Here is an 11,224-nt window from a genome sequence, read left to right as displayed (position 1 = left end):
AAAATGGATAAGGACAACAAAGTCAAGGTATTGGAGTGGCCATCACAAGGCCCTGACCTCAATCCCTTAGCAAATTTGTGGGCAGAACTGAAAAAGCGTGTGCGTGCAAGGAGGCCTACAAACCTGACTCAGTTACACCAGCTCTGTCAGGAGGAATGGGCCACAATTCACCCAACTTATTGTGGGAAGCTTGTGAAAGGTTACCCGAAACGTTTGACCCAAGTTAAACAATTTAAAGGCAATGGTAACAAATACTAATTGAGTGTATGTAAACTTCTGACCCACTGGGAATGTGATGAAATAAATAAAGGCTGAAATAAACAATTCTTCACATTCTTAAAATAAAGTGGTGAGCCTAACAGACCTAAGACAGAGAATTTCTACTAGGATTAAATGTCAGGAATTGTGAAAAACAGAGTTTTAATGTATTTGGCTAAGGTGTATGTAAACTTCTGACTTCAACTGTATTCTATTCTACTGTATTTAGTCAATGCAACTCCGACGTTGCTCATCCTAATATTTATATATTCCTTAATTCCATTCTTTACTTTTAGATTTGTGTGTATTATTGTGAATTGTTAGATATTGCTGCACTGTTGGAGCTACGAACACAAGCATTTCGCTATACCCGCAATAACATCTGCTAAACATGTGTATGAGACAAATAACATTTGATTTTGATTTGTTCTCCCTGGCTGGGCTTCATGCCTGGTAGAGGGGCACCACTCTGTTGATGGCCTGCCGGCATATGGGGCAGATGGGCTGAGGCAGGGCCTGGTAGCAGCTGTAGCAGCAGCACACGTGCCCACAGTCCAGTAGCACACAGCTACGGAGCTGGGTCAGGCAGATCACACAGTCATTCTCCAGGGGCGTCTCCTGCTCCCTAGACCCCTGTTGTGTAGCCCCAGACCCCCCGGCGCCCAGTGTCTCAAACTCCCTCTTCAGACGTTCCTGTTCCCAGCAGACCCTCAGGCTGCGGTAGTAGCGGCAGCCCACCCAGAGGAGGACGGCGGCCCCGGCCAGGGCGAACACAGAGGCCAGGACCCGCCAGACCACCGCCTGGTCTTCCTGCTCCAGCCGCAGGGTCTCAAAGTCTGCTGTGCTTAGGAAGTACTCTGAGCCGTCGGTGGGCGGGCGGAGCTTCAGCACCCGGTCCGTGTCCAGGATGAGCTCGCCTACACCTGTAAGAGTAGCGCCAACCTGGAAATACAGACAGACACAAATTAGTCAGGATTATTCATGCTCTTTGGAGCACTATTCAGGGGCAATAGTGGTGACCTCATCCTAAACACAATGGAACGTTTTGGGATGTTATTGTGGAATTTTAGGATTGAAGATGTAACAGGTAATTTATCGGTGGTAAAATGATCAAACCAAACTAAATCTCACCTTGAGCATTTCCTCAGTCTCCAGCTGGCCTTTGGGCTTCTCTCCACTGAGGTACTGTCCGACGATGTCGGTGAAACCGTAGGTGGCCTGGTGGAACTTCTCATGGAGGATCTCCATCTTCAGCTCTGAGGCCTCCAGGGGACACAGCACCCTCACGTTGGCCTGGTCCGACCCCACCAGGCTGAAGGGCACAGTATTCACTCTCTGGTGCAGCACGCACTCACTGTCCATCCTACACAGGAAAGGGGGGGCACAGTGAGTAAGGTGTTTTGTGTGGTGATATGATATGACAGGTTATAATTAGTGATGTATATCTGCTGAGACTAAATGTCAGATGCTCCTTGTCATATTACAGTTGATAAAAAAATGAGGATACAGATTAAACTAGTCTTTCACATGATATGTGGAGTGTCAGTCAAGAGTGTTTCTACCAGGTGTGGGCCAGGCTGTTCCACACCAGCTTGTGTTCCCTTAGCATGAGTTTCTGCACTACCCCTACGCTGCCTTCCTGGTACTGACTCCTTAGAGGCTCCCCCACAGGCTGCACTGCTCCTATACAGACACACACACAGACACACACACACAGACACACACAGACACACACACAATGGATAGAGCCATTAATTACACTAATTACGTAGGTGAGAGAGAATAGGTTTCACTCAATATCATAATAATATGATCATAGTGATACATTCAGAAATGTTACCCATTCACACAAATAACTTCACCTTCGATGACAACATACTGCAGACACTTTCCTGGTGTCACATTCAAAAGGTCTGCCAGTTTCCCATCCAAATTAATGTGGGGTGCCTCCTGAAACAACAAGCAAAAAGAAAAGCCTGTCATTCCTATGAAAATTCTCATGTCTCCTAAAAAAAAATCATGGTTTTGCACTCTGTTCACAATGTTATTCAATCCGGATTGCGGAAGATCCTTGTTATAGCGCAATTGAAATGTAAAGGTAATTTCCTTTTGAGCCGACATATGCAGCGTGTAGCCTACCGTGAATGCAGTCTCTGCAAACGCTGAAACATTGCCTTTAAAATTTTGATTGTGCTTTTGCGTGGATCTTCAGCGATACGGATTGAATCTAGGCCGTAGTCTGAAGGAATAGAGACAGGGCAGGCTACTAACATTGAGCTTGTCCACCGATTTCCTCTTTTTCCTGTAGATGTAGAAGAAGAGGCCTGATATGGCCAAGCTGGTGCCTAGACACAGCCCCTCCACCGTCCTCACTGGAAACTCCTCCATCCCCCCAACACACTCTCCACACGGTCTCTTCTCACCTCCCTTGTAATAGGGATACAGTACAGAAACAGACTGCCAAACATGTGATGTAATATGAAGGAGGTACTTTAGCATGAATGCAAGATGCCCACGCATCACTCTGACAAGCTGCAATTAAATCCGCAGCTGCCGGATTCTCTTTGAGATTTTCAGTGAAATGCTTGAAAATGTCTATAATTTTCTGTAGGACATCAAAGTGGCACAAGGCTGGTTGCTATTTCTGTTCAGCACTTTGACAGTAAACTGAATTAGGCTACTCAGAATACAAAGAGTCACAAAATGTTGGGTTATTCACATATGATAGGTTATATAACCCAAACTTTACAGTCTAAGAAACTTGATCTCAAACAATTCTAGTATTACACTGATTCAGTCAGATAAATTATGACTATTTACATATTCACTGCCTTCACCCACAAGCACAACAAAGTTGAAAAGTTTTATTTCATTGATGATTTACAAAATCGGTAGGTGGCATTTTTTAGCTTTTTTTTTTTATATAAAAGGGGTAACGTTACCTATCTCTTTCTAGATGTTTTATGTAATATGATGACAGTGTTTGAATTCAAATACCAATTACTGACTTAGGTGATTAGCTAGTACAATTATAGGGTTGACCATGTTATTTTGGGCCAAGCTAACTAATTAGAACAACCGGTAGTTTAAATACATATGACCCAGTAAAGCCATTTCTCTGATGTAACGTTAGCCGAAACAGATCTACATGTAACGAAATATCTCGTTGAACATTGACATTATGCTATCTAATATAGCTAGCTACTTATAAATAATAAAAGTACAAATTAAAGTTGATGGCTGGCTCACTGAGAGGCTAGAAATAAACATTACACAGTTGGTTAGCAAATGTTTAGTTAGCTGGAAAACCTGCCATTGACCTTTAAAACATCTTATTTGATTAGTCATAAATGTGGTCTATGTCCGCAATAGTCAGACCATAACATGACAATGGTATTTGTGCACTCTTCTGCAACGGTCAATACATCAAATTGAACTTAATCAATCACTATTGTCATTTTTTACCTTTGAAACCGCTCAAGTTATCATCCCCGGAAGAATGGCTATTTTTGTTTTGGTCATATGACATGTACCACTTCCTTGAAGCCACCATGCATCTTCGGGTGAGGCTTTCCTGAATCATGTGACGGGGTACTTATAAGTCCTGTCACATATTGTCAGTTATTTTATTTTTTTTAACATAAAAAAAAGCATATTTGGTACTGTCTTTGGTCGAGTTGTGGTGACACGTAGCTAGCTAGCTGCGTCGAAATGGCAGGAGGTGTGAGGAAAAAGTCGTCCCCTGGTCCACGGTCTAGAGCGTGGGCGCCACTTCGTACACTATGGCAGGATAAACATTTGATCTTATTCAAGGCAGAGTACACAATACTGGTCGCCTCTGTTCTGTGGTTCCTGGAGATCGGAATAAACATATGGGTCATCCAAAAAGTTGCATGTAAGTACTAGTAGCATGCTAGCAGTTTAGCTAGTTAGCTTGCCCCTGCATTGCAATGAACGTAGCTCGCTAGCTAACAGCTAGTGTTTGTCAGCTAGCTTCTGTAGTGCCACTTGTTATAGTGAATTTACAGCCACAGCGTGATTACGTCCCCTTCCTAGTGATGATGTTGCCTAGTATGAATGAAATATGTTTTCAAAAGTTGTGCCAATTTCTGTTGCCAGCACAAGAATGTGTAAGATAGACAACCAGGAATTTGAAAGCAACAATGGTAGTTTGTTAATCTAGTCTACTGAACTTTTGACACAGTTCCTGCAATTTCCCTCTTGTTTATTATTTTTTTCTTAGCACTAACATTAGTTGCTGCTGATTGTTCTGTCACCTGATTCTTTAGGTACCTTCCACAACCCAGTTTGTTGAATGCATATTTCCAAGTTATTGCAAATGCCACCTGTCACTCATTGGTGAATGTCTTCTCATGCAGACACAGAGATCGACTGGCAGGCGTATATGGATGAGGTAGAGGGAGTCATCAACGGCACCTACGACTACACCCAGCTCAAAGGAGGCACAGGCCCGCTGGTGTAAGTTCCACTAACCTATTTGTGCTGGCACTTTATAAGTTAAGGAACCAGGATCCAGGACCAGGATTGGCCTTCATCACTGAACCCCATGACAAATCATTACAACTGTGTGTGTGTTTGTGTACCTGCAGTGTGACATTTCTTAACTTGAACAAAATCAGTCTTGAAACTGACTTCCGGAAACTACCATTCCAGATACCCAGCAGGATTTGTGTACACTTTCACAGCGCTGTATTACATCACCAACCACGGGGTGAATATTCGCCTGGCCCAGTACCTGTTTGCTGTTTTCTACCTGCTCACCCTGCTGCTCGTCTTCAGGATCTACCACCGCACCCAGAAGGTCAGCTAGGTCTAAATAGTTACCCAGAGAACAGTCTTTATCTACAATTTGCTCTCTCAATATTAGAGTATCAAGTCCCAACTTAATTATGTTACTTAAACGAGTTTGAACTGGAATATTCAGTTTCCTATGACAATCTCTGCATGAGAAAATCCTGCACTGTAAAAGGCTATTCACTTTTCTTTAGATGCCTGCCTGTCTGTTTGTCTGCCCTCTCCAGAATCCTCATTCACAAAACATTCTGAAGTTATTTTCTTAGAAAATCCTTAAATCTTAAGATATTGTTGAAAAATTGCACTTACAAACTATCTTATGAACTTATTTTTATTTTCTTAAGAAGCTTAAGTTTTTGCGTAAGAAGTGTTTTGTGAATCTGGGCCCAGGTTCCTCCCTACGTATTCTTCTTTGTGTGCTGTGCCTCCTACCGGATACACTCCATCTTTGTCCTGCGTCTTTTCAACGACCCTGTAGCCATGATGATGTTGTTCGGGGCTGTCAATCTGTTCCTGGACGGCCGCTGGGCTCTGGGCTGTGGCCTCTACAGGCAAGTATGAACCCTGGACAACTGGAGCCTATCTCAGCTTAGTTCCACCTGGATCAGATCAGTTCAAGTTTAGCTTGGTTCAGTTCAGTGTGGGCAAATATGGCTGCTTTTTATAGAGGCAACCCAATTCTGATCTTTCTTTCACTAATTGGTCTTTTGAACAGTCAGATCAGCTCTTTTGCCAACAATAGGGCAAAAGATCAGAATTTGGCTGCCTGTCTAAATGCAGGCTATGGGACACAATAGCCCTCTTAATTCAGATTGGCAGAACTGAGTTGCCCAACTCAACATCTATGGCTACGTTGTCCCGTCACATGGTGAATGACAACTTCCTCTCCCTTTGTTGTGGACAGTTTAGCAGTGTCTGTGAAGATGAATGTGCTCCTGTTTGCCCCGGGCCTCCTCTTCCTCCTGCTGTCTGAGTTTGGCCTGATGAGGGCCATACCCAAGCTCTCTCTCTGTGCTGCCATCCAGGTTAGGACCTCCTTCATCTGATTTAACTGTTACATTTCGATTTTAGACACAGATGCATGTCGTAGAATTGACTATCTTTAAATGTGAAGACTATATATTATCAAATCAATTTTTTATGTGTAATTATTCCGTAATTCAACGGATCACGGAATAGGAATTAACTAGGAAGTTGAGGCACCATGGGAAAATGTTGTTTATAGAGTGTCAATTTCCCAAATATAAAACTCTTCAGATATTTTAATACCTTATTTATTAGTCACTTATTCATGTATTATTACCTCATCAGTCTCATTCCTGAATGTCGCAAACCCTTGGATATCTGCACGAACCCTAACACAGATCATGAATCAGCGATATAGAAATTGGCTTAATTATTTATTTACTAAGTAACTTACTCACAGAATTACATAAACACACACACATAGGTTACTGACATGATAGAAATGTCCCTAGTGGGCTAAGCTGATATGCCGGCTTGGTAGACAAAGGAAAGGGGTGGGGTCAGTTCGAGAGTGGGAAACTCAGAGGATTCACTGTAATACAGTGGAGAACTACGCTCATGAAATGCTAATACTTCTAACATGAACAGCCGCTTATTTGAAAATAAATTGCAATTGACATATTTACGAGTGTATGCCTTTGCTGTCCCTCTCTGCGATCGCCGGTCCGTCTGATGGATAGTCGACAGGAAGCCTCTGGTTTGTCCACCAGAGATCAAAGTCTGTCGGAGTTGTAGGTTGTTATAATGGGTACTTCAGAGTACCATTCAGAAATGTTCTTAAATCAGATGCGTTTACCAGACTAAAGTATTTATAAACAGCTGCAGCCTGAATAATTGGTCTTTTAATTTGTAGATTTCTTCACCCTTTCAACATGTAACGACAGCTCCTTGTTTTCTGATCTTGTCCTCTGGTAGAGTTGTGGTTTAAATCACTTCACACACCAGCGTTTGGTTTCTAGAGCGATAGCCATTCCAACGTGGGGACCTTGTCCCTGTGTTCTCTTGACTAAAGTTTGTAGATTTCTTAACCATTCGATTCATTGTCCATCTTTACTCCACCTCCCCGCACTTCTCTCCCTATCACAGATATTGTTGGGCCTACCCTTCCTGATGGAGAATCCCATTGGCTATATGACCCGGGCCTTTGACTTGGGTCGTCAGTTTATGTTCAAGTGGACAGTGAACTGGCGCTTCCTGCCTGAGTGGCTTTTCCTAAGTCGCTACTTCCATCTGGTGCTCCTGGCTGCCCACCTGCTAGCCCTGCTACTGTTTGCCCTGCGTCGCTGGAAGAGGTGAGAGATGTGGCTACTGGGGTTATCACTAGGATTAGATATTTTCATGGTCAGGATGAAATTATTGGCCACTAGTGTAGCCTAAAATGAACCACACAGCCTAACTGACAAGCACACCAATGCTTGAGTCTGGCTATCTCTGCTTTTTGTTGTTACTGGACATGCTTTCTGATTTTATTAAACCAACTCATTTTCCCCTCAGGCCTGGAGAGAGCATCATGGATCTGCTGAAGGAGCCAGCCAAGCGAGTCATCCCTGCCCAGAAACTCACCTCAGATCATATCCTTTCCTCAGTCTGTGTCTCTGGAGCCATGAGTAGAAACACTGTACCATTGTGGTGTTTTCTATATCTCTAACTCTTATCTTTCTATGGCCATAATGTACCAGGGTCTAATATATCACTAAAGAGGGTTATTAGTGGGTTAAAGTGTTCCAAAAGCCAATTATATTAGACCTTAACAGCCGATCACAGATGGTGCTGATCCTCTTCACGTCTAACTTCATCGGCATGTGCTTCAGCCGCTCGCTGCACTACCAGTTCTACGTCTGGTACTTCCACACCCTACCTTTCCTTCTCTGGAGCGGAGGAGTCAAGAAGCTGGCTCACCTACTCAGGTAAGAGGGGACGGGACATACCTTTGGCTACAATGTTGGGAGCAGAATTAGGAACCATAAAATATGAGCCTAGATGGGTCAAATGGGTCAAAATACCTGTTATTGTCACTGTGTTCTTCTGTTATGTCTAACGTGGTGTGTCTGTGGACAGGGTTTTGATCCTTGGCCTGGTGGAGCTGTCGTGGAACACCTACCCTTCTACTACACACAGTTCAGCAGCCCTCCATGTCTGTCATCTCATCATGCTGCTCTCCCTGTGGTTCGTCCCCGGGGTAGAGGAGAAGACCAAGAGCAAGTGAGCTTTTCCCCTAGGAGACCCTCCTGTCGTAGGGGTCTGATCGACCATCTCCACCCTGCTCTCACCCCAGGCTGGTTCTCACCACGTCTTGCCCATCTCGCTGTAGCTCTGTGCTAATGTATAGCGTAACGTACAGGTGGGAGAAGGTACAGCGTGAGACTGTATGTGGAAGGTTCGTGGGGTGGGAGGAGGCCCGAAAACAATTAGGATTCTCAGGTTAAAGAATTAAATCTAATTTAGGTGGGAGTCTAGTGTGGGAGTCTCGTTGTGAGGAGAAATGCCGAATGCTTTGCTGTGTTGTTGATAAGACATCTTTAAGTAAGGGTCTCTTACTTCCAGTATGTATTTTTTATGGAGAAACTGCCTTTAGCCCATGATTTGTCCTGTTAAGTAGAGTCAAACTGTTAGTACAGTAGTTCCTCATCCTGGCAATCAGCTGGTCTGAACTTCTGTTACTGGACTATTTGTTGATGTAAACATCCTGGTTTGCTGTAGCTCAGCAATGCCAAGATAGTGGGTTCGATTCCAGGGACCACCCATGTGTAAAAAATATTTTTTTAAATGTATGCATGACTCAGTTCATTTGGATGAAAGCATCTGCTAAATGGCATATTATATTAAAGATGGTTTCTATGTTTTTTTAATGAAGCTTTAAATTGGTACCACCCATTGGGCACAATAGGAATGACCACAAGGCTTACTATAGGCTAATACATAATAAATGGCATTTCATATAACAATATGACCATGCAAAACTAAGCTGTTGACAATCAAGGTTCTGTCGATTTGTTAAAACCAAAATTCTAATAGTTTGGTTTTCAGTGTGCAGTAGACTAAATAGAAGGTCAGTTTCCCGCACCTAGATTACGCCTTCTTGTCAACACGCACTGAAGTTATTTTAGTCTAAGAATAGAGGTAGTTCAGTGAGCTAATGTTGATATTTTGGTGAACTGTCCCTTTTAATATGAATACCGAACTGTACCTTTTTAAGTATGAACTCTTTTAATGTGCTGCCATAGATTATGTGTAGCGTAGTTTAATGTTCATATTTGTTTGCTGATATACAGTTGGAGTCAGTTTACATACACTTAGGTTGGAGTCATTAACTCGTTTTTCAACCACTCCACAAATTTCTTGTTAACAAACTCAAGACATCTACTTTGTGCATGACACAAGTAATTTTTCCAACAATTGTTTACAGACAGATCTGTACAAACAATAGTACGCAAGTATAAACACCATGGGACCACGCAGCCGTCATACCGCTCAGGAAGGAGACGAATTCTATCTCCTAGAGATGAACATACTTTGGTGCCAAAAGTGCAAATCAATCCCAGAACAACAGCAAAGGACCTTGTGAAGATGCTGGAGGAAACAGGTACAAAAGTATCTATATCCAGTAAAACTAGTCCTATATCGACATAACCTGAAAGGCCGCTCAGCAAGGAAGAAGCCACTGCTCCAAAACCGCCATAAAAAAGCAAGACTACGGTTTGCAACTGCACATGGGGACAAAGATTGTACTTTTTTGAAAAATGTCCTCTGGTCTGATGAAACAAAATAGACCTGTTTGGCCATAATGACCATCGTTATGTTTGGAGGAAAAAGGGGGAGGCTTGCAACCTGAAGAACACCATCCCAGCCTTGAAGCACGGTGGTGGCAGCATCATGTTGTGGGGGTGCTTTTCTGCAGGAGGGACTGGTGCACTTCACAAAATAGATGGCATCATGAGGAGGGAAATTTTGTGGATATATTGAAGCAACATCTCAAGACATCAGCCAGGAAGTTAATGCTTAGTTGAAAATGGGTCTTCCAAATGGCAAATCTTCTGAAGTTGTGGCAAAATAGCTTAAGGTCAACAAAGTGAAGATATCGGAGTGGCCATCACAAAGCTGTGTCAGGAGGAATGGGCCAAAATTCACCCAACTTATTGTGGGAAGCTTGTGGAAGGCTACCTGAAGCGTTTGACCCAAGTTAAATATTTTAAAGGCAATGCTACCAAATACTAATTGTGTGTATGTAAACTTCTGACCCACTGGGAATGTGATGAAATAAATAAAAGCTGAAATAAATTATTCTCTACTATTATTCTGACATTTCACATTCTTAAAATAAAGTGGTGATCCTAACTGACCTAAGACAGGGAATTTTTACTAGGATTAAATGTCAGGAATTGGTAAAAACTGAGTTGAAATGTATTTGGCCAAGGTGTACGTAAACTTCTGACTTCAACTGTATGTTTTGATTTGCATGAGTGTTTGTGTTACAGAGATTGGAGATTTATTCTGTTGATTAAGATAAAATAAAATGTGTAAAGAAATGAGAATGGAATGTATTTCAGTCAGTCATTTGATTCTACACTTTAATGCAAGTTAGACATACTGCCTAGTTAATAGGTAATTCAGCTCAGATTTATTTGAGCAGTAACTCAAACTAAAAAAAAAGTACAACTTCAGAGATTTATCTAATTCAATGGCTTTAAAATTATATTTGAACTGGTAAATATGGCATTAGATTCGTAGACAGGGCACAAAGGCATTAGTAACAGACACCGGAGCTGTAAATATCATTTTTCAACCGAACCTAACTAAAATTTAAGGTGGGAATCCCACCAAAGTTATGGTAGGAGAAACACTGGTGACATGGTTCTATGGATTAATCGTCACTACCATCACTTCACATGTGGTGAAAGTAGTTCCACAGATTGTGGAGGTTTTAACATGGTGACTGTATGTGGTGACATGTTGGGATTGTAGCAGAGCATGTTAAGCTGGCTGTTCTCATCCCAGTAGCAGAGCAGCAGGAACAGCTGCCTGGCATGTCCATGTCCCCCCCCCGCACCTGAGAGGGAGGCATATACTCTGACAAAATACGGTGCTATCTAGGACCTAAAAAAGTTATTTGGCTGTACCTGTAGGT

General features: G+C 42.6%; 2 protein-coding genes across 4 annotated transcripts; one reads left to right on the top strand and one right to left on the bottom strand.

Annotated features, from left to right (window-relative positions):
* Window positions 1-557: 557 nt before the first annotated feature.
* LOC110530734 (mitochondrial ubiquitin ligase activator of nfkb 1-A) lies at window positions 558-3,887 on the bottom strand. Of its 3 annotated transcripts, none has more exons than XM_021613989.2 (6): window positions 3,724-3,887; window positions 2,530-2,715; window positions 2,121-2,208; window positions 1,821-1,941; window positions 1,390-1,621; window positions 558-1,200 (listed from the first exon to the last, which is right to left on the bottom strand). In XM_021613989.2, exons 2-6 carry the CDS (start codon window positions 2,644-2,646, stop codon window positions 703-705), a joined length of 1,056 nt encoding a protein of 351 aa, XP_021469664.2. In that variant the 5' UTR covers window positions 2,647-2,715; window positions 3,724-3,887; the 3' UTR covers window positions 558-702. The 3 variants fall into 3 exon arrangements, with proteins under 3 accessions (XP_021469664.2, XP_021469662.2, XP_036842321.1); XM_021613987.2 differs by having other exon boundaries at window positions 2,530-2,685; window positions 3,724-3,839; XM_036986426.1 differs by lacking the exon at window positions 3,724-3,887 and having other exon boundaries at window positions 2,530-2,806.
* LOC110530733 (dol-P-Man:Man(5)GlcNAc(2)-PP-Dol alpha-1,3-mannosyltransferase) lies at window positions 3,814-9,064 on the top strand. Its single transcript, XM_021613986.2, has 9 exons — window positions 3,814-4,153; window positions 4,638-4,737; window positions 4,933-5,080; window positions 5,464-5,624; window positions 5,978-6,098; window positions 7,186-7,391; window positions 7,594-7,670; window positions 7,862-8,006; window positions 8,158-9,064. The coding sequence occupies exons 1-9, from the start codon at window positions 3,970-3,972 to the stop codon at window positions 8,303-8,305; spliced, it is 1,290 nt and encodes a 429-aa protein (XP_021469661.1). The 5' UTR covers window positions 3,814-3,969; the 3' UTR covers window positions 8,306-9,064.
* The last annotated feature ends 2,160 nt before the right edge of the window (window positions 9,065-11,224 follow it).

This window comes from Oncorhynchus mykiss, chromosome 8 (genome assembly GCF_013265735.2).
Source record: "Oncorhynchus mykiss isolate Arlee chromosome 8, USDA_OmykA_1.1, whole genome shotgun sequence".
Lineage (NCBI taxonomy): Eukaryota > Metazoa > Chordata > Actinopteri > Salmoniformes > Salmonidae > Oncorhynchus > Oncorhynchus mykiss.
The sequence above is the reverse complement of the archived record's forward strand: the minus strand, read 5'-3'. Positions and strand labels throughout refer to the sequence as shown.

What these genes read in the sequence shown, in the direction of transcription:
- LOC110530733 (XM_021613986.2), top strand. Translation starts at nt 3,970, where the DNA reads ATGGCAGGAGGTGTGAGGAAAAAGTCGTCCCCTGGTCCACGGTCTAGA. An exon ending in GGAGGCACAGGCCCGCTGGT is followed by an intron (nt 4,738 to 4,932) that starts GTAAGTTCCACT and finishes CTACCATTCCAG; the next exon opens with ATACCCAGCAGGATTTGTGT. An exon ending in CTCTCTGTGCTGCCATCCAG is followed by an intron (nt 6,099 to 7,185) that starts GTTAGGACCTCC and finishes TCCCTATCACAG; the next exon opens with ATATTGTTGGGCCTACCCTT.
- LOC110530734 (XM_036986426.1), bottom strand. Translation starts at nt 2,778, where the DNA reads ATGCGTGGGCATCTTGCATTCATGCTAAAGTACCTCCTTCATATTACA. An exon ending in GCAGTATGTTGTCATCGAAG is followed by an intron (nt 1,942 to 2,120) that starts GTGAAGTTATTT and finishes GTGTCTGTATAG; the next exon opens with GAGCAGTGCAGCCTGTGGGG. An exon ending in AGACTGAGGAAATGCTCAAG is followed by an intron (nt 1,201 to 1,389) that starts GTGAGATTTAGT and finishes CTGTATTTCCAG; the next exon opens with GTTGGCGCTACTCTTACAGG.